The following is a 22,927-nucleotide window of genomic DNA, read 5'->3' as shown; positions in this document are numbered from 1 at the left end:
TGGTTAGCTAAATGTGGATAAATGGTTAATAGCTAGCTAAAAATGTGGATAAATGGTTAAAATAGTTAAATGTTGTGGATAAATGGTTAAGATAGTTTGCTAATTTTGATGTATAAATGGTTGAAATAACTAAAAGTGATAGAATAGGGGAAAAAGCAGTTTCACATTACAAATCATGTATTTTTCTGCCTCTTGTTGACGTGTCGCTGCAAATGTGGATCACTTTTTTTCCAAAAAACTTAAGATCCAGACATTAAGTTTCTCGTTACAAATCAATGCGCTTCTGACAATGGCGGCTGACACATTAACGTGAAAACGTGAATGGCCTCTATCTGAAAACAGATGAGAGGACCGGCTCCCTATGTCGATATAAAACGGCTCATTTTAAGGTAAGGAAAACACAGCCATTCTTATTTCCAGGTGATTATACAAGAAAGTACACTAATGTTATATTACATTTCTGCCAATATATCCCCCTAAACTCCACACACTGGACCCGTAAATTTAGCCTGTAAGGGGCTGTGGGGGTACGTCAGACAGAAAGGGATGGGAACCCCTGGTCTAAAACACATATCATTTAATCTCAACGATAGCTCTGGTTCAATTCATCCTCACCATGTATCCCAGGCTGGTTAGACCATCCTGATATTGTGAGCTCAACAGTGTGTTTCTATCTCTGAATCAGTCTGGACTTTCTGCCTCCTCACTTGTAATGAGTGGGAGCACTCGCACAAATATGTTTTCAGTTATACAGTAACGGTCTAAAAAATACAGTCTATTTATATTTACCATTTGTATGTGATTTGTATGTCGTCAACAACAATCCCCATGATGTTTTTGCAATACACTGGCGTTGCCAGCATACTTTTGCATTTCTCATTCAGCAACCTGCTGCCTCTGGACTGCTGAATACCAGCTGGCAGCCTCCTCTTTGTTGGTCCAAAGCATTGTGAACACAGATCTGCATGGCTGTGATCCCCAGCTTTGCGGCCCCTCATATCTGCTCCTCTGTCAGGGCAAACAGAGGCAAAACAACAATGAACATGGAATTGTACTGGGGAATGTCTTTTTTTTTTAATCACCAACGGAGCCAGTTTGTAAATCAAGCTTTTGTCAAATCCAGTCATACAAATGGCAAAAAAGTATTTTCCTCCAAAAAACTCTGCAAGTGCATCCTCTTGTCCTTGTTTAATTGTTGTGATTGACTCTATGAGTGAATTAAATTTCTTATCGCTTTGTTTACTCTACTAACATTAGAGGTAGAAATTGTTGCTGCACGAGCCGCCATAAATGTTTTGAAAGCAGTGGCCTGCATGCTACCTCTTCAGCCGCAGCACAGTCCCTGGCCTTGACTGAGGGAAAATTATTTTAGAAGAGTTTTGTTTCATCCCACCAGAAGGCTTCCAGTGACTTTGGCAAAGACCAGCAATGCTGCTCTGAAGGCTCATATTGACCCACATATTTTATGTTGGTCTTTACCCATTTATCCCCATCTGCAGTTTTTTACTTTGATATACAAATGACTGTAAACTTGAGTCAAAATGTGTTGTTGTTACAAAAATATTAATAGATTTACAGTGAGAACTTCCTCTTTCAAGAACATTTTCCCCTAATCTCTGTTCCCTTCCACTCCCTCTCTTCACCCTGATTTTTGGGTAGCACGGAAATACAGGCAGAGAACAGTAATCGAAAGTGAAAGTGTTTGATGATGACTAAAGGAGGCGGAGGGAGCCTGAGAGGAGTGGCAGAGGGAGAACAGAAGACGAAGAAAATCTCTTTAGTGTGGATCAGAGCAAACACGCCGAGGTGAGTCCCTCCATACATTCTTATGTGATTTTAAAATGCACTTTTGATGGAGTTAGACTAAGTGTGCCCTGCTAGAGCAGACGTTTTCCCATCATCACTGACGGTTATCAGCTTGTGTGTTTTCTGGTAAACTTTCTGTTTCCTGCTCTCACCGCTTTCAAACTGTCTCATCTATTTTACTGCCAACGTGTGTGGGGTACATTTTGTACATTGCCTCATCTTGGCTCCATTGCATTTTGGGTGTACTAGAATGGACTTTGAATAGATTCAGCGGTGTGGGAGTTTAACTTGTAAAATGTTACTATTGATGGGCAGAAAACACACATCGTGTACATATAGTTTTTGAGTAAATTGTAAAAAACAAAAGAAAAAAAAAGAGAGAGAGATTGTCAATTTGTCTTTGATACAGCAAGTTTTTTATACAGCCCCATCAGGGAACAATTATTGAGTCTAGACATTTTGAAAGGAGGTAACATCATCGTAAACACACACATACTGTATAAATTAATGTACACAGATGCATAGGCATAATCTCTCTGGCTCTAGATGGTTAAATGGGTTTCAAAGGTAGACTAAAATGAATTAGTTGTCTCTTCTGTACACTGAAACTTCAGGCAAGTTCAGAGTCAAGCCACACCTGTGTCAATGATGATCCAGCACCCGTGTGTTTATTAAGAGATGATGGAAAAATAAACATAGTGAAACTTGATGTCACTGAGCTATGTCTGAAACATGTGCCTCACAAGACAAGTTTCCTCCTGCAGAGAGTTGAGAAACCCTGTTATTCAGAATAAAGACAGAGGTGGAGCAGGAGGTGGTCAGCTCCAGCCCCAAACCTTTCCTCAAAATCCCAGAAGGGGTTGGCATGGTTAAAAATGAGTCATGCTTGTTGTTCGTTTTGGAATGGTTTAAAAAGGATTAAGGCTTTTAGAACAGATAGATACAAAATAAAATGTAGGCTCGACAGAATGGAAGACAGAATTTTTTCCTTGAAAACTGTCATTTTTTTCCAAGTGATTTTTAGGCATTCAGTTATCAAAAATGACTTGAAAATAGTGTGTATAGCTGCTGTAAATGGGAACAACATTAGCAGTGGGGGACCAGGCACCCAGACGCCCCCTAATTTGGGTTTAGCCCCAAGTATTTACAACATCTGGCTCCTCCCCTGAATAAAAGCATATGTTACGACTAAGTGCGTCCCTCTAAAAATCCCAGTTTACTGCTTTGGATACACTTGTTCATGTTTACTGAGTGCAGTGAGCATATTACAGTTTGTAACAGTGTTTGAGGTTATTAAGGCCAAATGATAATTTCAATGTAATGTTTTTCCATTGTTGAGTGAGTACCTTCAATGTCAAAAATGAAGGTTAAAGATTACTTTTAACACAGCTATATTTTTCTCCATTTGTATATCAGTTACTCACTGCATGTTTTTTGAAGAATCTCCCCAAGAAAGATTAATCTTAATGGACTGAAGTTTGAATTGAGGACCATGCCTAACAACAGCAAAACTAAACTGAACTTGTTCAATATAATCCAAGTCTCATTTTCCAGTCGTTTGCTCAGTACTTTCCAAACTGCCTGAGCACGCGCTTACAAATGAGCTCCGTTTTTTGGGTTATTCGTTCACCGTGGAGGCATGTGAGAAAAAAAAGTTTTCCTCACAAATTCAAGGTAACACGCAGTGAGTATACAAATGGTAATTTTAAAGGTAAAGTATTCCTTCAACTACCACATAGTTGAGATTTCAATGGTTTTCTGAGTGACCTGACTGCAGATTGATACATGTGGTTTTATAGACGCACTACCTGATGCTCGGTAATTGTCCCCTGACAGATGCAGTGCCTCCAAGAGCAGGACGCTCTCATCCCTAAGCCTCGTGGGACTTTGCCTAAGGTGTGTGCTGTGGTGCTGGCTGCCATGACAATAGGGGGCACAGTGTTTCTGTCTCCTGAAAGGTTATTTGGATGGATTGCCATGGTAATACTAATCCTGACCCTCGGTCCTCTGCTACACGGACTCTGTCTGCTAGCAGAGGAGATGCTTTATCATTCAGACACAAGGTGAGAGAAAAGATGTGGGTGTGTTTGTGTGCGTTACAGTCGGTTGGAGTACGAGCAGAGACAGCATGTTCAGTGGCATTTTTGTATTTAGAAAAAGAAAAGAAAAATAAGGGGTTGTGTTTTTCCTTTATAATTGCTTAATCCTTTGAAATCTGAGCAAATTGGTTTGATTTATTTCAAATATGTGGGCAAAGGGCTACAAGCAACACAATAAGACATGGTTCAAAAAGAAGAAGTTTGTAAAAAAAAAAAAAAAGTCAAAGTCAAAGTCAAAGTCAGCTTTATTGTCAATTCTGCAGTATGTACAAGACAAACAGAGGATTGAAATTGCGTTACTCTAAACTCTCTGTGACAGAGAGTAGACATAAATATATATATATTTAAAAAGAGATAAATAAAAACTGTACAATACAAACAATGACACATTAAAAAAATAGACAAGGCAAAGTTATAGTAGTGAGAAGAAGAAGAAGAAGAAGAAGGAGAAGAAGTTACAAAACAATTACCTGAACATATGTACCCAAAAAAGGTAAAACATAAAAAAACAAAAACATGAAAATTATCTTTAAAAAAAAAATAAAATAAAAAAAATAATGTTATATAAAAAAAATAAAATAAATATTATTTATTTAGTATATTTTGTCATTCTTTAACATAACTTTAATTATGAAATTACAATAATTACAAATCTAGTTTTGGGGACATTTTCTTCTAATTCTTGGATAAGTTTCTAATAATTCCTCATTTAAAATATATATATAAATATATATATTTTTTTTGGGGTATTTTTCTTCTCACATTCACATTTTAATTATTTCCTGTGAGACCTTTCTTACCAAGCTGGTCATTGTGCCCCCCTCCCCCTATATTTTTGAAAGAAAAAACAGTTCGCATGGGTTTCAGAGGGTTAAATAGCTTGTCAAAGGCGTCTGAATGCAGCACAAGAAAAATGATTTCAATCCAGGTTTCAAAGGATTAAAAGACTCTCTAATCAATATTTTTATATCAACAATGTATCAAATCTGAAAGATGCCGCTCATACTGACAAACACAATGAGGACTCTCAGATTGTCTTTAGCTCTACAAAGCATTTTAGGTTCTTTCAGCTCGGTGTTTTAGTTTTACAGCCTGCAGCTTTACTGTCTCGATTCACTCTCACTGCTCTCATTAGCGTCAATTTCAGCCACATGCTGTTTTTGTCAGAGAACTTACAAAAACCTACTGCACACCACCTACTGTTTTAATCTCTCTAAATTAATAAAAGGTTTAATTGAAGTGAGCATACACTAGTACAACAGTGACACCACACAGACACAGTAACGGGGACAACAATGTCCTCTCTATTTTTACCAGGTACCGAGGCCGAGGGCTTCTGAGCGACGTGCTGCCAGCCTGTGGTTTCGGGGGAAAGACCCTGCTGGCTGCGGGGCTGGCAGGCCTTCTGCTCTACCTGGCTGGAAATCCTCTGCCACACAACGGCCAATGCTGGAAACTCCTAATCCTGGCCTCGGTTCTTTACGCACTGTTCAAGAGCCTTGGACTCCTGGTGAGGTCCACACCTTACACACAAACACCACTGTCTTTGTTTTTCTGGGGCATCTGGCTTTATTTTCCACGGTAGTGCATACACAAAAAAAGTAAAAGTGCACGTGCGCTCCTTCTTAAAGCACCCAGATATCTTGCCAAGTTTGATTGTTTTTCTGTCCATCGGGGCTGCCGTTAGTTTACTTTCATTTTGAAATTTAGGTAAACCTTGACTGTCATGCAAAACAGTTAAAGATCTAAAACACAAAAGCATGTTTTGGTAATTCATTGTAAAGTAATTCTTAGTTTACAGGCTACAGTATACAAAAATAGTTGTACAGCTCTTTAACCCAAGCAAATCGTCTGGATTTCTTTCAAAAACAAAGATCAAAATCAAGACAATACTCGAAAACAATGTCTATACAAATAAAGGTTATATGTGCCTCTTGTCCTGGACATCTGGACTGACAGCACCAAGGGGACCTTTCTGTCTTTTTTCACAATTCTAATTAATTCATGTAATTGATTGTATCAGAGAGGTCATCATCTGAGAGCTTATTGAATTATTACAGATCAGAGCTCCACAGTAGGAGTGAAAAAAATAGCTCAGTTTTAGCACTGACTACACTTCAGACAGGGCAGTCTCTATGTATAAACACTTCCTGAAGCATCAGTTGATTGTAATATGGCATGATATGGCATTTCTGGAGTAAAAATAGGCTCAAAATATGTCTACAACAGCAAGAATGACCACAGCACTCACACTGTCAACAAATAGTTGCTGTATGAATCTGAACGAAGCTCTCTTTTCCCTCAGACTCCTTATAGAAACTGGCAGCATTTTAGATTCAAATCCAACTCGAGCTCGGGTATAGCTGTAGCTGCTTTTGCACTGAATAATATCTAAAAATATATTCGTCCCACAGAGTAGAGGGCAGCTCGGGTGCAGGGATGCCCTTTTCTTCTCTTGCCGCACACGTTCCCATAGGTGTGAGCAGGGGTGAGGTGTTGCGACATCCCTCTGGCTGTTTCTTTGCAGGGTCCATCGGAGGTGGAGGTGTCAGACATCTGCGAGGGGAGGAAGATGAATGTGGCCCACGGCCTGGCCTGGTCCTTCTACCTGGGCTACCTGCGACTAGTGCTGCCATGTCAGTAACATCAAAACACACACCTCCTTATGTTTCAGATTAATCACTATCATTTAAAAATATCAGTTAGTGGACTTCACTTTGAACAACATAACCAATTTAATTGGATATACTGTACATGTCTGTTTTTAAAGGGACAGTTTATCCCCAAATCAAAAATACATACTTACCTTATCTTCCTCTTGACTCGATTGTTTTGATGTGAGTTTTGATGTGCAGATATCAGTGGTAGAGTTATCTACCTTCTCTTGAATATAATGGACCTTGATGGCACTCGGCTTGTGGTGCACAAAGCACCAAAAGAATACATTTGAAAAAGTCAACAGCGATGTCTATTTCCAGAAATCATGACACGGTTACTCAAGCTAATCCACAGACTTTGTCATGAGCAGATTCATGTTGGAACTATTTTCTTTCTACCACCAACTGTATCACTGCGCAGAAGAAGGAGTGTATCGACTCATGGATAAGAGGCTTGTGCTCGTGAGATGTAAACAATAATGACGTGCTCCTTGGCTGAGCTGTAACATTAGCTAGCTTAGTGGTCCTCATGGATGTATAAAGAAAACTGGATACAGTGTTTATGGTGGGACCCTGTTCATTCCGATGAAAGATGCTAAGTGGCATCTGAAGCCAGAAAAGCTCCATTTCAGCGGTAAAAAATTATCTGGATGATACTGCTGCTTACATAGAGAAATAGAGACTTGTAACGGCCAAGCCAGCTACTTGTGATTTAGTGCTCTGCTCACTTGAATACATTTAAATGATTTCATCTTCTGGCTCTTCTAGACTTTAGAAATGTCATCGGATCTGATTGGATCAAATCCTGATATTAAAATGAGTCATTTTGCGGGGGTTGTGGTGCTCAAAAAATGTATCCACTGATATACAAATGTCTCTTTCCCGATGCAAGTCAATTGGGCCTTATTGCATCGCATTAAAGCATTAAAAACCCTGGAGTTGTACCTCCAGTATTTATTTATTTATTTATTGGTTTGAAATACAGAGACAATGCACAGTAATGAACATTACTGTAAATATGCCGGTTTAGCCAAGTTGGCTAATTTTCAACCGTAGTCTCTGGGGCAGGTGACATGAGCACTACAACAATTAAAATGCATTAAAAACAGCACTATGCCTACTTATAAGATACACTGCATACAATACATTACAATACAATACATTACAGCACATGCAATAAAATACAAATGTTTCAGAGAATATGGTCACACACTCGACCATCTATGAACCATAACTTTAAATTTCCTTTTTAAATTTGGCCACACGAAAATTTGCTACAAAGCCCGGCACACTTCCTAGCGCCTGGTTGTACTAGGTGAGCTAGCAGCACATGTACGCTTCCTTTTGTGCAGTGTGAGGGTTGCCAGGCAGCCACCAATTACATTATATTGAAGAAAAGTCAGACATCTCAACGCCCCATATCTTCAACCCTCAGCAACTCACACCAAAACAATCTAGACTAATAAATAGCGCCACAGTTAAGGGGTAAAATTCATAATTTTGATTTGAGGGTGACCTGCCGTTAGCTGTTATATATGCTACAGCTCAATCAAATATTGATCTTTGGTGATACTTAAGTTGTATTGTCTGTCCTCCGTCATTTAGGGACCTAATTTGGCACCTTGCATAGTGGTGATTCTATAGATCTGAGTGTGGCTTTTTGTGTGTGCGTGTGCCATTCAGGTTTAGAGGCCTCCATCGCAACATTTCGCATCACACATCAGGCTAGCAGAACCTCCTGGGGTCGCGGCTCCAGGAAGCTCCTTATCCTCATACCTCTCAATGCTAACATATCTCACAAGCTGGAGGAAGAAGATGACCACATCCATTTCATTGACAACCTCCCCAACACTGAGATAGACAGGGCAGGAGTCCGGGGGCGGGTCTACAAGCACAGCGTCTACAGCGTATTGAATGAGCAGGGGAAGGTAGGTGGAGCTGTGAAACAACTGTTACAGATTATAATGCCGGTAGATTTAAATGATAATATACAGACCTCCAGTCCGTCTCAAACCTGTGTACCTTTATTGTTTTCAGTTGTAGATCCTAAATTTAATAGCAAACTGATGAAGTTCACAAATTTAAGCAGATAATCACTCATCTGTAGCAGATTATATTCAGAAATGTCACTCAGGTGCACAGCAAAGATACTCAGTCAACATTAAAAAGGTGATCTGAGAAGCTGCAGTCTGAATGCCACTTAGATACTTGTGCTGTGATTCCACTCAGTGTCTGTCTTATTGCCAGCGTGAGTTGAAAGATTTTAGCATGCTGACATTTTCTCCTTTGATCAGATTTGTAAAGACTGCACAGCTAAAATGCGACGGAGAGAGAGAGTCTCAGTAAAGTGACAGACTCGAGGGGCTGTTTCTGTATATTTTCTTCAGTATCTCATGATAGCACGTCAATGTGCTCCATATTCAATATGTTTGATGTAGTAAATCTAACAGTGATTGTACTCAAAATCACCTTTGTAGTTGAGTCGAGGAAAGGAAGTTTGGGATGCAAGAAAGCAGTCTGAGTTTCACATGAGACCAAAAATAGCCACTTTGAGTATTTCAGAGTGATCACCACACTGATGTTATGGCTGTGTTTTAAAGTTTCAGCCATCACACAGAATAAGGTGATGATGAATGGCTGACTTTTGCCATTGACTGCAGTAAACAGTACTGTACTTAAGTAAAAATTTGAGATACTTGTACTTTGCTGGAGTGTTTCGATTGTAAGCTACTTTATACTTCTACCCCACAACATTTCGAATACATGTTGTATTTATCTGATAACTATGTTAACAGATTAAGGTTTTGAATACAAAAGATGTGATCTTATACATGTAGTTTAGGGTTGAAACTAATCGTTTTTTTAATGTAGTAGATAAATCTAATGAGTATTTTCTCAAGTAGTCAAATAAAAAAGTCTTTAAAATGGCAGAAAATAATGATAAATGGCGTTCACAGTGTCTCGAAGGTAACATCTTAATATGCCATGTTTTGTCCGACCATCATTTTGACACCCAAACACATTCATCTTACAATGATATAAAACAAAAGTCATCTCGTTGCACAGGAAGGCTGCAACGAGAGAACTTTTGGAGCTCAATTTAAAAGCATTTAAACAGATTTTTGCTCAATTCTGGTCATGGCAGTTATTATGTTATAGAAGCCGAGAACGCCTGTGCTCGCAATTGTTTCTGGAACACCGTTATTTCAAGATCTTATTTTATCGTGATAATTTATCGATTTGTGGATTCTCAATAAAACAAAGGCAGATTTCTTAAGAGAATTAATGAGGACAAAATGACTAGTCATCTTGAAATCATTTGATAATGATGGAAAACTTGTAAAAAAGGTCCCTGGTTTATTTGATCACGGCTGATATTAGCTTTAAAGATCACTGTCATGACCATCAGGAGGATTCATAACTATCTGACAGGGACTTCTATCTGAATTCTTCAGATAGAAATCTTTAACAGAAAGACCCCATGCAGTTTCTGCCTGTGTTGGACTTTGATTTAAGTATATTCAGATGCGCTGATCAATAATGGGTACTCATCGATGTGACATTTTCATCTTAAATCAGTTACTACAGTTGTCAAGATGGCGTCTATGCTTGCTGGCTTGGCACTCCTGACATCTAAACATAAGTAATGGGAGAAAATTACATTTGTTTTCTTGAAAAAAAGGTTGATTATCTTGTGATAACAAAGCTTGTTTTCTTGAGATGAGGAAAAAATGTACTTGTGATCTCTAGAAGAGGTCGTTAAAAAATGCAACCATGGCTCTTCTTGGCTTCCATAGTTCATAGTGATTACTGAGTAATTTTGCCAATTTGATAGTTCCTCTCTGCTTATGTTACTTTTACAGTAAATTCATAATTATTACTTGCCAAACCATAATTACCAAAGAGGCTGCTGTTCAGCAAAAGTTTACATTGTACTGATGTAAGTAAAACTTAACACTTTGAGTGCAGAACTTTACTTTTTACTTTACTGTGTTACTTTTACTAAAGGAAAACATAGGTAGTTTTTCCACCACATAACTTAGTACTATACTTCGTACTAATTTGAGGTACTTGTACTTTAATTGACTACATCCATTCTCTGCTATTTTATGCATCTTGATGGATGAAAAAACAATCATTTTAATCCCTTCACACAATAGATATGATATTGAAGTGGGCAAAAAAATTTGCAAAATAAGTGCTTTTACTTTGCTTGTACTGAGAGTATATGTCCTCAAAAACACACCAAACAGAGAGCATGTTGTTTTCCTCCATAGCACAGCATGAGCATCCCCTGCTGGTTAAACGTGATAACTGACCAGTGGAGAACTGTTTTAGTACAGCACAGTGACAGCACCATCTACATGTGACACATGGTAATCTAACATTTGTGGTGCCAGAGCTCCACAAGCTTTTAAGGGATTATTTGTCTATGTAATGTCTGAGTGTCTGTTTTGTTAATGTGTGTGTGTGTGTGTGTGTGTGTGTGTGTGTGTGTGTGTGTGTGTGTGTGTGTGTGGATGTGTGTGTGTACAGGCCCATGAGTGCGTGGTGGAGTATGCAACGCCTCTGCTGACAATGTACAACATGTCTCAGGAGAGCAGTGCAGGTTTTGGGGAGCCCAAGCGCAGACAGCAGGTCCTGCTCTTCTACAGGACCCTGCAGGACATACTGGAGCACTCGCTGGAGTGTCGCAACCGCTACAAACTCATCCTGCTTAATGGTAGGTAGACAAACAAAGTGTGTGCCAGTGTGTGTGTGTCTGTGTGTGTGTGTGTGTGTGTGTGTGAGTAAACTTTATACACACCTCGGGACAGGAGACAGAGTGCTTTTAGGAGGATTTCAGCTTTTAGCTTATCCGTTTCCCCACAAGGATTGACAATCAGGATTTGTGTATTTATGGATTCTTTTGCATTTGTGTGTTTTTAAAAAAGGTTTTGTTGATACACAGCCACCTCATGCTGCACAGTGTGTCACTGAAATGAAGGATGAAAGTCAGATTATCATTGTTGGGAACTTTTTTCTGGCTGTGATCCGGTTACCTGTCCCCACATGAACTTTTTGTCTTTGTACTGGCAGTAAAAAACTCAAGTTATAAGAGTTCTAATTATTATTGTTATTAGAAGCAGAATGCTGAAACAAACCACTGATCATGTCGTCTTTGTCTTCGTCTTCTAGATGAGCATGAAGACGACCCTCACTTCCTGTCTAAAGCTATCCTCAGACACCTGCAGCAGCAGGAGAAAGAGGAGTTCTGCCTCACCCCACCTCCTCATCAGGAAATGGATCACCCGCTTGCGAGTACGTCAAGTGCTCCGCCAAGCGCTCCACCTTTGAACAATTACTGGCATAACCCTGAGCCAATGAGCAGGGAGCCTACGCTCATGTTTAGCCTGGAGAAACCTCAGCCTCTAAGAGAACCTGTCGAGAACACTGACTTTTATCAAGGAAAAACATAAACACATGGTGAGACATGAGTGGACTGGTACACCTCTTGACATTTTCTGATTTGTGAACCTCTGAAAAGACTTAGTAGTATCTGCTTGTGTATGAATTCATAGATTTTAAATAAATGCAAACATTTGCTTAGAAAAAAAGAGTTTTATTTTGATTTTTTCCTCAAGGGTTGAGGACCAGTGACAGGTGGTACCAAGATTATAGGTTTGGTTTCAACATTGTGGGGGGTGAGTATTAAACAGGAGGTCGGGGGGCTCTTCCCCAGAAGACAAAAGTGTAAAATACTTAATTTTACTGCAATCTGTTACATTTCTATGCCCAATTTATGATAAATGTCTTGATTTATGTCAAGGATAACACAACATCAAGTGACAATTCAAAATATAACAGAACATAGTGCAGTAAGGCTCTCAGGTATTCTGTATAACTTTAAAATATTTATTCTTTAGAAAGTTTATTTTCTAAGCCATGATACTTACTACTCATGTGCAACACAACAAAATGATGAAATTAAAAGTTGCAGGTCAGCTTTTCTTATTTAATAATATCCCTGCTGAGTCAACACGCACATGTTGGTAATTTTAAGAAAGAAGTCGTAATAATGTGAGACAGTCTTAATGTTATGTTAATAAAGTCCTAATTTCATGAGAATAAAGTCATAATATTTAAAGAGAAACTCTTTTTCCCCTATAGTCTGCTGTGCATTACATTACTTATCTGCTGATGAGGTAGTATCCGCTTCACAGGGTTTTCTGGTCATGAATTTTCTCGAAAGTTATGAATTTAGAAAAACTGTTTTCAGGCCTGGAAATGTTTTAGAATTAAAGAATGTTCTGGAAAAAGTTTTGAATATATATTATTTCAGCCACTATTTGAAATATGTTCATAAAAAATACTCCAAAAAATATCTACCATTTCACAAAATAAGTTCTGCGCTGCCTGACCATTGATTGGATCTCCATTTTTCTAGCCCCCCAAAAAGAGGCGCAGCCTTGATGTTTTGCAAATTGCAGCTAATCTGAAGCAACAATGTCTAACTTGTGAACAAAGATACAAGTGCTATCGGTTAACTTACCTGCAAATATCTAGGAGGTGTGTGTTTATAGGTCTACCTGTTTTAAGCTACTTAAACTGTGGGAACCCTGCCCTTAGACCATCTGAAAGATACAAAACTTTTTGGATGAGTCAAAATTTAAGGAAGTAGCCTAAAGGTTGTCAGAAAACAAGCAGTGGGAATGAACACTAGAAACTGTTTCTCTTCCAGTGTGAGGGAGATAACCCTTTGTACAGCCGATGGACATAATATTTGATTTAAACGCATATGGAGGTTATATCAAATTAGTGGTGCGCACAATTTTGGGTAATCAGAAAAATGGTAGAGATATATTCCCACTGTCCCAACTATAAATTATGCTAATGGGAGGTACCTAAACTGTTGTGTCATTGTCGCTGTCATCGTTATCAGTTGGGAAAAACATCACTGTATGTACTGACTTATGTTTCGAAATGGCTCTGGGTATAAACGGGTTAACTGATCATACCTGAATTCAGTGTGTGTGCAGCCAGTGGAAACACACTGCACAGATTGGAGATAAGGTGCACCCTGGAGGTGTTTACAAGACAGTTTGACAACCTCCGTCCTCTTTTAGAGAACAGGACACAATCTTCTGCCAACCTCCAGTTAATATGTAGTTGAATTACTCCAGAGTAGAGTCTACTTGCCCCATTTGGCTATTCAATAGGCTCATGTGACAGCAATCAACTATAAAATACTACTACTACTAATACTTTAATGCATGTACATGTTGCCACAAATTCTGCAAAGGTAATAAATGAGTTAAAAACAGCATGGAGTTAGTGTAGGAGAATGAGAAAAACATACATTAAAATAACATAAAAGTACATATTGAACACAGAACAGCTCAGATAATGAAATGATGTTTTAGAGAGAGGAGGAAGAGAAAGATATTCAGATCAATGTGTTTTATGACTGTGTAAACAGTCACAAGACACCTGACACCACGCCTGTTTATCTGTGTGTCACCTGAACACACACACCTCCTGACAGCAGCGCTGCAGCTGAAACTGCTCGCTGAGGTTGCATCAGATGTGTGTTTACAGCCCGTCTCTCTTCATGACAGGACAGAGGAGAGAGGAAGGACAGACGGATCCAAAACATGCTTAAGTGTAAACAGAGATTTTGAATAGTGCATGTTTAGATGATTCATAACATGCAAATGTAACATGTTTAATAAGAAACAAAATAAACAATCAATGGAGTATTGATTAACCTCAGCTGCACTGAGCCTGAAGTAAGCTTGACGGGTCAATTAAAAGCTCGAAACATGACATTCTGTTCATTTTACTGCTTTTCTCAAATGTTTGCTTTTTCTTGAAAAATACTCAGCAGCTCTCCCTTTTCAAACCTCTAAAAAAACCCTTCAAATTAAACAGGGAGAAAATTACCCTTTGGTAGGGGTGCAGAAGACTCACAGCTATGCAGGCCTTGACCTATAATGAGGGGTCACAGGTGGACTTTGTTTTAAGCCAAAGGTGTCAAAACCTTTTTGAATGGGAGCGAAATTAGATAATGTTCAAGTCCCTGGGCGCCAGCTGCTTCTCGCAGCACGATGGTTATAAAATCAAATAAAAAAATCAAATAAAAAAGAGACACAAGCAACTGTTCAGTGTAAAAGTATTTAACTGTCCATCATTCCTGAAAGAGGCGGCCCTCTCTGTCAACTTTATGCTTCGTTTCTGTGACCATGTCTGTTATCGAGCAGCTAATGTCTTCTGCTATGGTTGGTTACTTGTTTACCATCCTTTTATGAAAACACATTAGTTTCGAAGTTCCTACTTTGTATATGTCTACTAACTGTATGTGATACAGTTAGTATTACTGTAAGTGATATTACTTGATAAACTAATATTCCGTGGCATGCCACATAAAGTATATTTTTAAAGACAAGCCACAGACCGTTTAAAATCTGTCTGAGGGCCGTGATTGGCCCTGAGCTGAACTTTTGAAATGCCTGTTTTAAGTGGTCACAAATCAAAAAGGTGCTGCACTATAGGGGACTTTTTACCCTAATGTTCAAACAGAAGAGAACTAGATGGAAGTCAGATTCAAAGATCTGGACCGTGACAAGTGGAATTCAATAGGTTATCAGTTCACTCGTGTTGCTCTATATATCAGAAGCTGTGATAAACCAAACAAATGGACTGTATATGAGTCAGACTCAAGGTACAACTTTGGTGACTAGACTCAACTTGACTAAATAAAAATTGGAATTGCAACTCGACTTGCAGTGTAACACCAATGACTTGGTTTTGAGTATTTTCACTTGCAAATACTGGATACTTTCCCCAAAGCCCAAAGATTCAAAATAGGCAAATATTATTTAAAAAAAAAAAAGTGTTCCACGGATCAATTCTGAACACTGTTGTAGTTTATTGGGTGTTAGGGGAATGTGGGAGGTGGTGGTGGTGTGTCCTGCACCACTGGCACCAGCTGGTCCTTGTCGGTGAGAGAAATCCCTCTGATTGGCTGTTCAGCGAGACAAACGGAAGTAAGAAAAATAAACGAACGGCGAAAGTCAAGAGGGAGCGAGAGCTAAGCTAACAACTTATATAAGGTAAGAGTATCATTTTCAGCCATTGAACCGTTTAGCTGTTAACTAGCTTGTAACCGTTTATTTGTTAGTAGCATATTTGTGTTATTGCTTGCTGGCTCGTTGTAAATATGCTTTGTTCCGTCTACATCGGGTAGTGTTGTTTATGTGCTAACATGCTAACTAGCGCCTTCTCGGTCTTTGGACTTGACTCGGGACTATTTGGACTTGAGTGGAAAGACTTGAGACATATTTGTGACTTGCAAAACAATAACTTGGTCCCACCTCTGTTTTAAACAGCCGAGTAGCCTGGGTCAACAGTTTAACACCTCTTATAGCACAATGCGAACAAACGAAGCAAACTAAACACGCTTTTGCTTTCAGAAACAGCTACTTTCAGGCTGGAGAGCAAGCCTTCATATAAAGTCATTCACCACGTGCCTCTGATGTAAAGGACAATTTAGTCTCATTTGGATGACAATAGTCCTCAACAGAGACTAATGGCACTCTAATTAAGGAATGTTAGCATGCTAATATGCTAGCACCACTGTACCCAGCTACACCATTAAAGGCCCATTAGCTTGGCTGTCAAATCTTAGTCTTCATTGGATAACGTTAGTTCACAGTTCAGAAAATTGCACACCAGATATTTGTCAAAATAAAGTAGTGAGTTCATAAACATATACTTTTAAAAATATTTTGAGTAATTTGACAAATAAAAATAAACCTATGTTTCTCATAAGTCATAAGTGATTTTTTTCTTCTTCTGATTACATTATATTTATCTTGATAAATTGACTTTTGTATGGGAAAAAAATGGTTTGAAGAATCATTTTGGACTTTCCAAACTTGTAACGGATACAATGTAATAATGATTTTTTTAAAAAACATTTAATAGGATAAACAATGTATCCATTAATTTAAAAAAAGTGTATCTTGAAAAAAAGCGTTAGAATAAATAGTGGACTCTGGCTGCAATGGTATGAGATTTTCATGGTGTGATAACAGTTTTAGAAAATGTCAAATCATGGTATTACAGAAGTATCATTATTATCGTGCAAATGTACAGTGCAAAGTTATTGTCAACTTTCATATCATAGTATACCTTAAAACCGGTATATCACTGCAACTCTTAGCAGACTAAATTTTATTAAGAGCAAGGTTTTTGTTTCACCACAGTCCTTCTTTGTTAAGTTAGGATTTAAAAAACAACAACACTCACTAATGGCTGCAGACATGTGAGTTTTAGTTGTGGCCACAGTGAGGAGGACTTCCAGAAACAGGTCTGACCTGTTCTCTGCTAACAACTCTACATAACCAGGCAGCTGACATCAGCTGATGTTGATGGATGGATAACACTGACCGTTATTGTGACTGACTTTACATTTAACACTGACTCATTGTTCTCGTAGTTAGCTATGACTTCATAAAAAATTGAACTGGTCACCGCCACTGGGTGTGTACTGATTGTTCAACATAATGTGGAAGGTAACTAAAGTTTAATTTGGAACTGACAATAGATTTGTTATATGGTAAAATATAAATCACATGAGACTTGCGCTTCCGATACTGTCTCACAAACCCAGAGATCAAGACACATACGCACAGGAAGTATTGGGAAGTAGTGAGTTGTCACCACATGCAGTGGTTCCCCTGCATTTCCCCAGAAAGACACTTCCTCCTTGGTGGTAGGTCTTTCTGACAACGGCTTATATAATCTGAACGTGATTGGTTGCCAGCTGTGATGTCAGAGCAGGGAGATTTCTCAAGAGCGTGAGTCAGGCGTGAGAGGTTAACCTGCAAAAAAATCACCTCCTCTGCAGTGTGTTCTTGCACGTAGGGCCGTACAATGGACTTTATGGCAAACAGTACTGGCTACGTGTGTGTGTGCTGTCTGAATTTTTGTCCCAAAGTTAACAATTCATGGTTCCAACAATGTTAATATGACTATATCTTCCCCTCTATTAATCTAGAGCACAAATAACAAGGGACTGTTCATTATCTAATGGGGTGGGAGGGGTACTTTAGACAGTTTTTAAACTATCTGGGGAGGGAGTTTTGTTTTGTTTTTTTTGCTTAGGGGAGGGACATTCAATTTTAAATGGTCGTATTTCGTGTTTATTTTTAATGACCTCAGAATCCCAAAACCCTAAAGTGGGTTTGAAAAGCATATGTTCTTAAAAATTCTCCAAAATCACACCATCTGTCACAGCCAGAAACTGTGAAATATGATTATTTAGAGAGTGATGCATTTTCCCCCGGTTTCTTAGGAAAGCTCAAGGAAAAAATATGTGTTGCTGTGGGGAGGGTTATGATATAAAAGAAACCAAGTCACACCCTGGCCACCTCCCTATGTCTGAAAAGTAAAGTACAGTCCCTTATGCTACTACGTAACAGCAATTATGTTTTCTCAATTAAACTGTGGCCTAATCCGTATGAGACACTTTATTTATAGAACACACCCTGACAAACGCACTTCAGTGTAAAACAAATGGAAAAAAAACCAACTCCAGACTACAGTTAACAATAAAACCTTAAAATCCATTAAAAATTTACTGGCAGCCCAGTCAAAGGCAGCAAAAACCAGTTTGATAGTTATACATATGCTGTACATCTACAAGACATTTACTCGATGTATAGGTGACACATAACATCTTTGAGTTTGTAGGTATGTAATAAATAACTACGTTTTTTTTTTTTATATTTGTTAACTAATTGTAGCTCTAATCTGGGTGTTTTTATTGGTGGTAGGGGTCACATAAATCTGAAGCAATGGATGGAGAAGAAAAAAATAGTCCTGTGTTTAGTTGATACAAGTCTGATGCTCCACCAGGTGTGTGTGTGTGTGTGTGTGTGTGTGTGTGTGTGTGTGTGTGTGTGTGTGTGTGTGTGTGTGTGTCTGACTAGCGTGTGTCAGAGCAGGTTACTCACCTGTGAGTAAGGGAGAGATCATGCCACCGTGTCTAGACCTGACATGCTCACACTTTCTTATGTGCATCCATGTTAAGCAGAAATGAGGGTTAGATTTACTGTGAAATTACATAAAGTCTGTAACTAACATGAGGTTTGTACAATTCAACAAGGAAGATAAGCTGATTGAATTTGTTCTCAGTGAAATGCTTGGCAAACTCTGATACATGTTTGACAGGTTTTACATGTGTCACTGTGAACATTACAGAATTCCACAACAGTGTGTCATGGGTATACTAACTGAGCAAAGTCCGTACTGTTTTATTAAATTTCAACAGAATGATTGTACAAAGTATATAAATTGCGTTACTTTTTGTTAATTCCAGCCTCTGAATTCTTTAAACGTGTGTTTCTGTGCAATTTCTCTTGTTAGTTAGCCAACATTTACGGCAGATGTATTCAGAGTTAAACTTTTTTTCCCACCTGTGGAAAATTGTCTTCACTGTCTAGTGACATGTTATTGACTTAAGAATAGACTGAGACTTTTTACTTTTTCACTTTTTTGTATTAGTATTATCATTTTTCGTTTTCTTCCAAAGCACAAATGGAAACTGATGTATTTTTGGAACTGTAGTTGTACAATAATGTGGGCTTTATTAATAAAAACAAATCATTGCAAAAAAAAAAAGAAAGAATAGACTGAGATCCGAAGTCAAGAACTTAATTGTCCATTATATGGGATGAATTAATACAGGAAATAAGAGCTTAGGATACATTCAGAAAAGAAACTTCACACCTACTTCCCTGCTGTCCTGCATGGTTGAGCGGTGGGGGGTTCTATTGTATTTTAGAGGACAATAGGAAAAGCTCTCCTGCCCATTACATCAAGCTCATGCCAAATAAAAGAAATCAGGCGGGCTACTTCTGACTTTCCCACTGTCTGGGCTAGAGATTTAAAGAGTTCACAGTTTTCCCATGAATGCCCCCACACTTAAAATTCCCAGAGGGAAGCTTATTGTATGAGAATACTGTGCTGATGTACTCACGCCTTTCTTTAGATGTTAGACTTAGAACATTTTCCTTAATAATTTATACTATTTAAACTTACTTTTACTCTTTTTGTGTGTCCATACTTTCCCTTTGCTGAATCCTTTTACTTTTTGCTTTAACATAGTACATTAAATTTTGATTTTATTGTTTGTTTTCTATTTAAATGTGGCTTTTTTTTGTAAGCACATATAAATAATAATCATTATTAGTACATGTTATTAATAATGTATCAGCCATAGCAGTAGAAGTTGATATATGCTGTGGGAGTAGAGAAGTTGATACCACAACAACCTATATAAGATGTTGTGGTATCAATTTCTCTACTCCCACAGCATATAATTTATTTTTATAAAGACGGCATTATGTATGACCTATATGTTAGTCACAGTCTGGTAGATTTCCACTACAGCATATGTGCCCATTTAGTTTAATAGCAGTCTATAACTGAATGTTTAGTTTCTTCTTTAGATCCTTTACTTAAGTGAAATACCAATACTACAAAAACATACAAGTACTGTATATGTCCTGCATTAAAAAGCTTACAAAAGTGAAAGTAAAGACAAATGATCAGTAGAATTAACTCAAAATAAAAGTACTCATTAGCAGAAAAAAACAACCCTGTCAGTATACATTATGATGTAATTGGATCATTATTTGGTACAGGTGTATTAAATGTATACAAGCAGCATTTTAGTGTTGTTTCTTGAGATGTAGTTTTAACCACCTTTGTCATCATTTTATTTTATCAGCTGTAATTTCTGTAAACAATGTAAAGGTAGTTTCCTGGTAAGAACCCTGTGATATGGAGCTAATAATGCAGAAGTTTCCATAAAATAAAAGCTCCATTTTAATACTAACCAATATGTATTATTAATTCATCAGAATTTTTTTTCATACATGTTTTTTATGTCATGGCCCTCCCCAGAATGGCAAACAATTTCCTTGAGCCTTCCTGTGTGACTTGGGGAAAAAACATGGCCCTCCCTCCAGAATAAATAACCCCATTTCATAGTTTCTGGCTATGATAAATGGTGGGATTTGGGACTTTTTTTTTTGTTGAGAAAACATGCTTTTCAAACACACTTGGGGGTTTTGAGGTTCTGAAGGTATTTAAAACGAATACAAAATATGTCCATATTAAAACAAATGAAAACAACACAACTTCCTTGTGCTCAAAAATATTTGAAGTGACTCCCACATTTTGCACCACCCCTTCCCTCTTATAGATAGTGAACATTGCCTAAATACTGTTTGATCAATACCATTTGAATAATTTAGATTTTTAAAAAAAATAATTTTGAGATTATTATTTATGTATTTTTATTTTTTCCTGTATTGCGTACTTCTTTACTTTTAGTACCAGCACTTTAAGTACATGTCTTAATTACACTTACTGACTTTTACTGAAGTAGCATTTACATACACGACTATTACTTTTAAGAGAGTATTTTTTACCGCGTCGCAATAGTACTTTTACTCAAATGAAAAGACCTAAATAATCCGTCCACCACTGGTTACAAGTATGACATGTATCAGAGTCGTATTTAATCCCACTCATGTTATTTGTCATGAACTAGCTGTGTGTGACCCCCTCAGGTTGCCTCAGGTCGGTCTCTCTCTGTGCAATGCCCAGACATGTTGCATCAGGAAGCTTCTCGATTGAACCGGTCAGTCCCGCCCCCACGCGAGGGAGCTCAGCTGATGCAACGACAGCACCTCCGGTATAAAAGCTCGCGCTCGCCTTCCCTCGCTGCTCAGCTCAACCAAGTCACTACATGGAGAAAACACACGCTAAACGTTTGGAGGAGATACCGGAGCTTCACAAACCAGAATCAGGATGGTCGATACCGCGGCTCTGCTCTTTGGGCACGGAGCGCCCGTCTTTGCGGAGGAAGAAAGTGTCGTTGAGATGATAGGAAAATATTTCCTCCAGCTCACATCCCCGAGCAGAAAGACGAGCTCAGCCCGGCGGGGGAGTGTCGAGAGCTGCGACGAGACTGACAACAACTTGCCTTGTAAGTTGAAAAGTTTTGTGCAAAATAGAGATGAAGAAACAGGGGGAAAAAAAGCTCAATAAAACATCGAGGGCGCTCGGTTTTAATTACCCGAGTCATACTTATGTTTTTTAAATTGTAATGCTCAAATGTTAAAGTATCATAATAACATAGCAACCAGGTCTATATAATTTGGCGGAAGAGCAAATGTAGGGATGTTTCTGATGAAACTGAAGCAGGTCTTGGATCAGCTGATGACTCGCTGAGCTGGTCACACTGCTTCTTCTCTCAGCTGTCTTTATTTTGATGACTCCTGCTGTTCACTATAGCAAGACTTGCATCACGTGATTAAAGTAGTGACTAAGGTGGTATGATAAAGCAGGGTCAAACTCTTGCTTTTTTTAATGATTGACTGAAATTACATTTGAATATCAGTGGTGGCAAATTAAATATCAGCATAGAAATGTAACATTTTATCAAAAATGTACCACATATTCTAACAACACTCCTGGTTTCTTTCTACAGTTGCCGACGTGGACGCTGGTTTGGAGCATGAAGAACGGCTCCTGCAGCAGGAGGTGACCCGGCAGATAGAGCATTGTCTGACAGAGGCTAAAGCTTCTACCTTACACTGCCAGATGCTGCTGCTGCCTCGCCAGATGACCACCAGGGTTGGCCAGGACGTGGTGCGCTCCTCTGCTGATGAGCCCTGCGGCCTGCGGGGTGCTTCTATCAAGGTCTACGTTGAGGGCAAAGATGGCCTGAAGTCTGTGGGGAGCATCCTGGTAGATCAAAGTGTCACCCCGACATTTGAACTGTCTGTGATATTTAAGGCAGACAAGGACGACGGCTGGCCGCCGCTAAAGCACATCTTTGATACCAACAAAGTGCTGAAGCTGAGAGCAGAATACCGGCTGGTGAAGAGGAAACTCTACTCTTCAGCCAGCCCGGTCATTCATGATTTCAACTAGATTTTAACCCCTCTTTCACCGTTTACTTCTTTTTTAAAGTTTTGTTTTATGAATGTTATTCTTAACTTTATCTGAAATGTCAGGCATCATGCACAAAATTTGGCCCTGACTGTGCTGGAAAATGCTGGAGTTTCCCTGTGTTTTATCTCAGCTCTAAGACAATAGATTGTTCTGTATTCCTGTATGAATGAATGACTTGTGATTTCCTAAACACTGTAGCCAAATAAGAGTATTTTGCACAGAATGGTTGAATGTTAAAGTGTACACTGTAAACATAAAAAACTTCCTTCCAGGACTGGGCGGGTCCCACTCCTGATGTGTGCTGTACTTTTGTTATTTATGCAGTTGTAAAATAAATTTTTTATACTACAA

The 22,927-nt window shown here is 38.6% G+C and overlaps 2 protein-coding genes across 4 annotated transcripts; both read left to right on the top strand.

The window, feature by feature from the left end:
• Positions 1-1,678: 1,678 nt before the first annotated feature.
• sting1 (stimulator of interferon response cGAMP interactor 1) lies at positions 1,679-12,159 on the top strand. 2 transcript variants are annotated; one of them, XM_088081350.1, is made up of 7 exons: positions 1,679-1,806; positions 3,643-3,702; positions 5,223-5,415; positions 6,433-6,541; positions 8,246-8,490; positions 11,099-11,285; positions 11,741-12,159. In XM_088081350.1, exons 1-7 carry the CDS (start codon positions 1,706-1,708, stop codon positions 12,019-12,021), a joined length of 1,176 nt encoding a protein of 391 aa, XP_087937476.1. In that variant the 5' UTR covers positions 1,679-1,705; the 3' UTR covers positions 12,022-12,159. The 2 variants fall into 2 exon arrangements, with proteins under 2 accessions (XP_087937476.1, XP_042349130.2); XM_042493196.2 differs by having other exon boundaries at positions 1,700-1,806; positions 3,643-3,869.
• A 3,367-nt stretch (positions 12,160-15,526) lies between these two features.
• On the top strand, positions 15,527-22,927 carry LOC121948133 (DNA damage-inducible transcript 4-like protein). Of its 2 annotated transcripts, none has more exons than XM_042493413.2 (3): positions 15,527-15,654; positions 21,224-21,605; positions 22,110-22,927. In XM_042493413.2, exons 2-3 carry the CDS (start codon positions 21,428-21,430, stop codon positions 22,553-22,555), a joined length of 624 nt encoding a protein of 207 aa, XP_042349347.2. In that variant the 5' UTR covers positions 15,527-15,654; positions 21,224-21,427; the 3' UTR covers positions 22,556-22,927. The 2 variants fall into 2 exon arrangements, with proteins under 2 accessions (XP_042349347.2, XP_042349346.2); XM_042493412.2 differs by having other exon boundaries at positions 15,529-15,654; positions 21,187-21,605.

Source organism: Plectropomus leopardus, chromosome 8 (genome assembly GCF_026936395.1).
Source record: "Plectropomus leopardus strain MGB_pleo_1.0 chromosome 8, ASM2693639v1, whole genome shotgun sequence".
In the NCBI taxonomy this organism is placed as follows: Eukaryota; Metazoa; Chordata; class Actinopteri; order Perciformes; family Serranidae; genus Plectropomus; species Plectropomus leopardus.
This window is presented reverse-complemented; position numbering and strand designations above follow the sequence as displayed.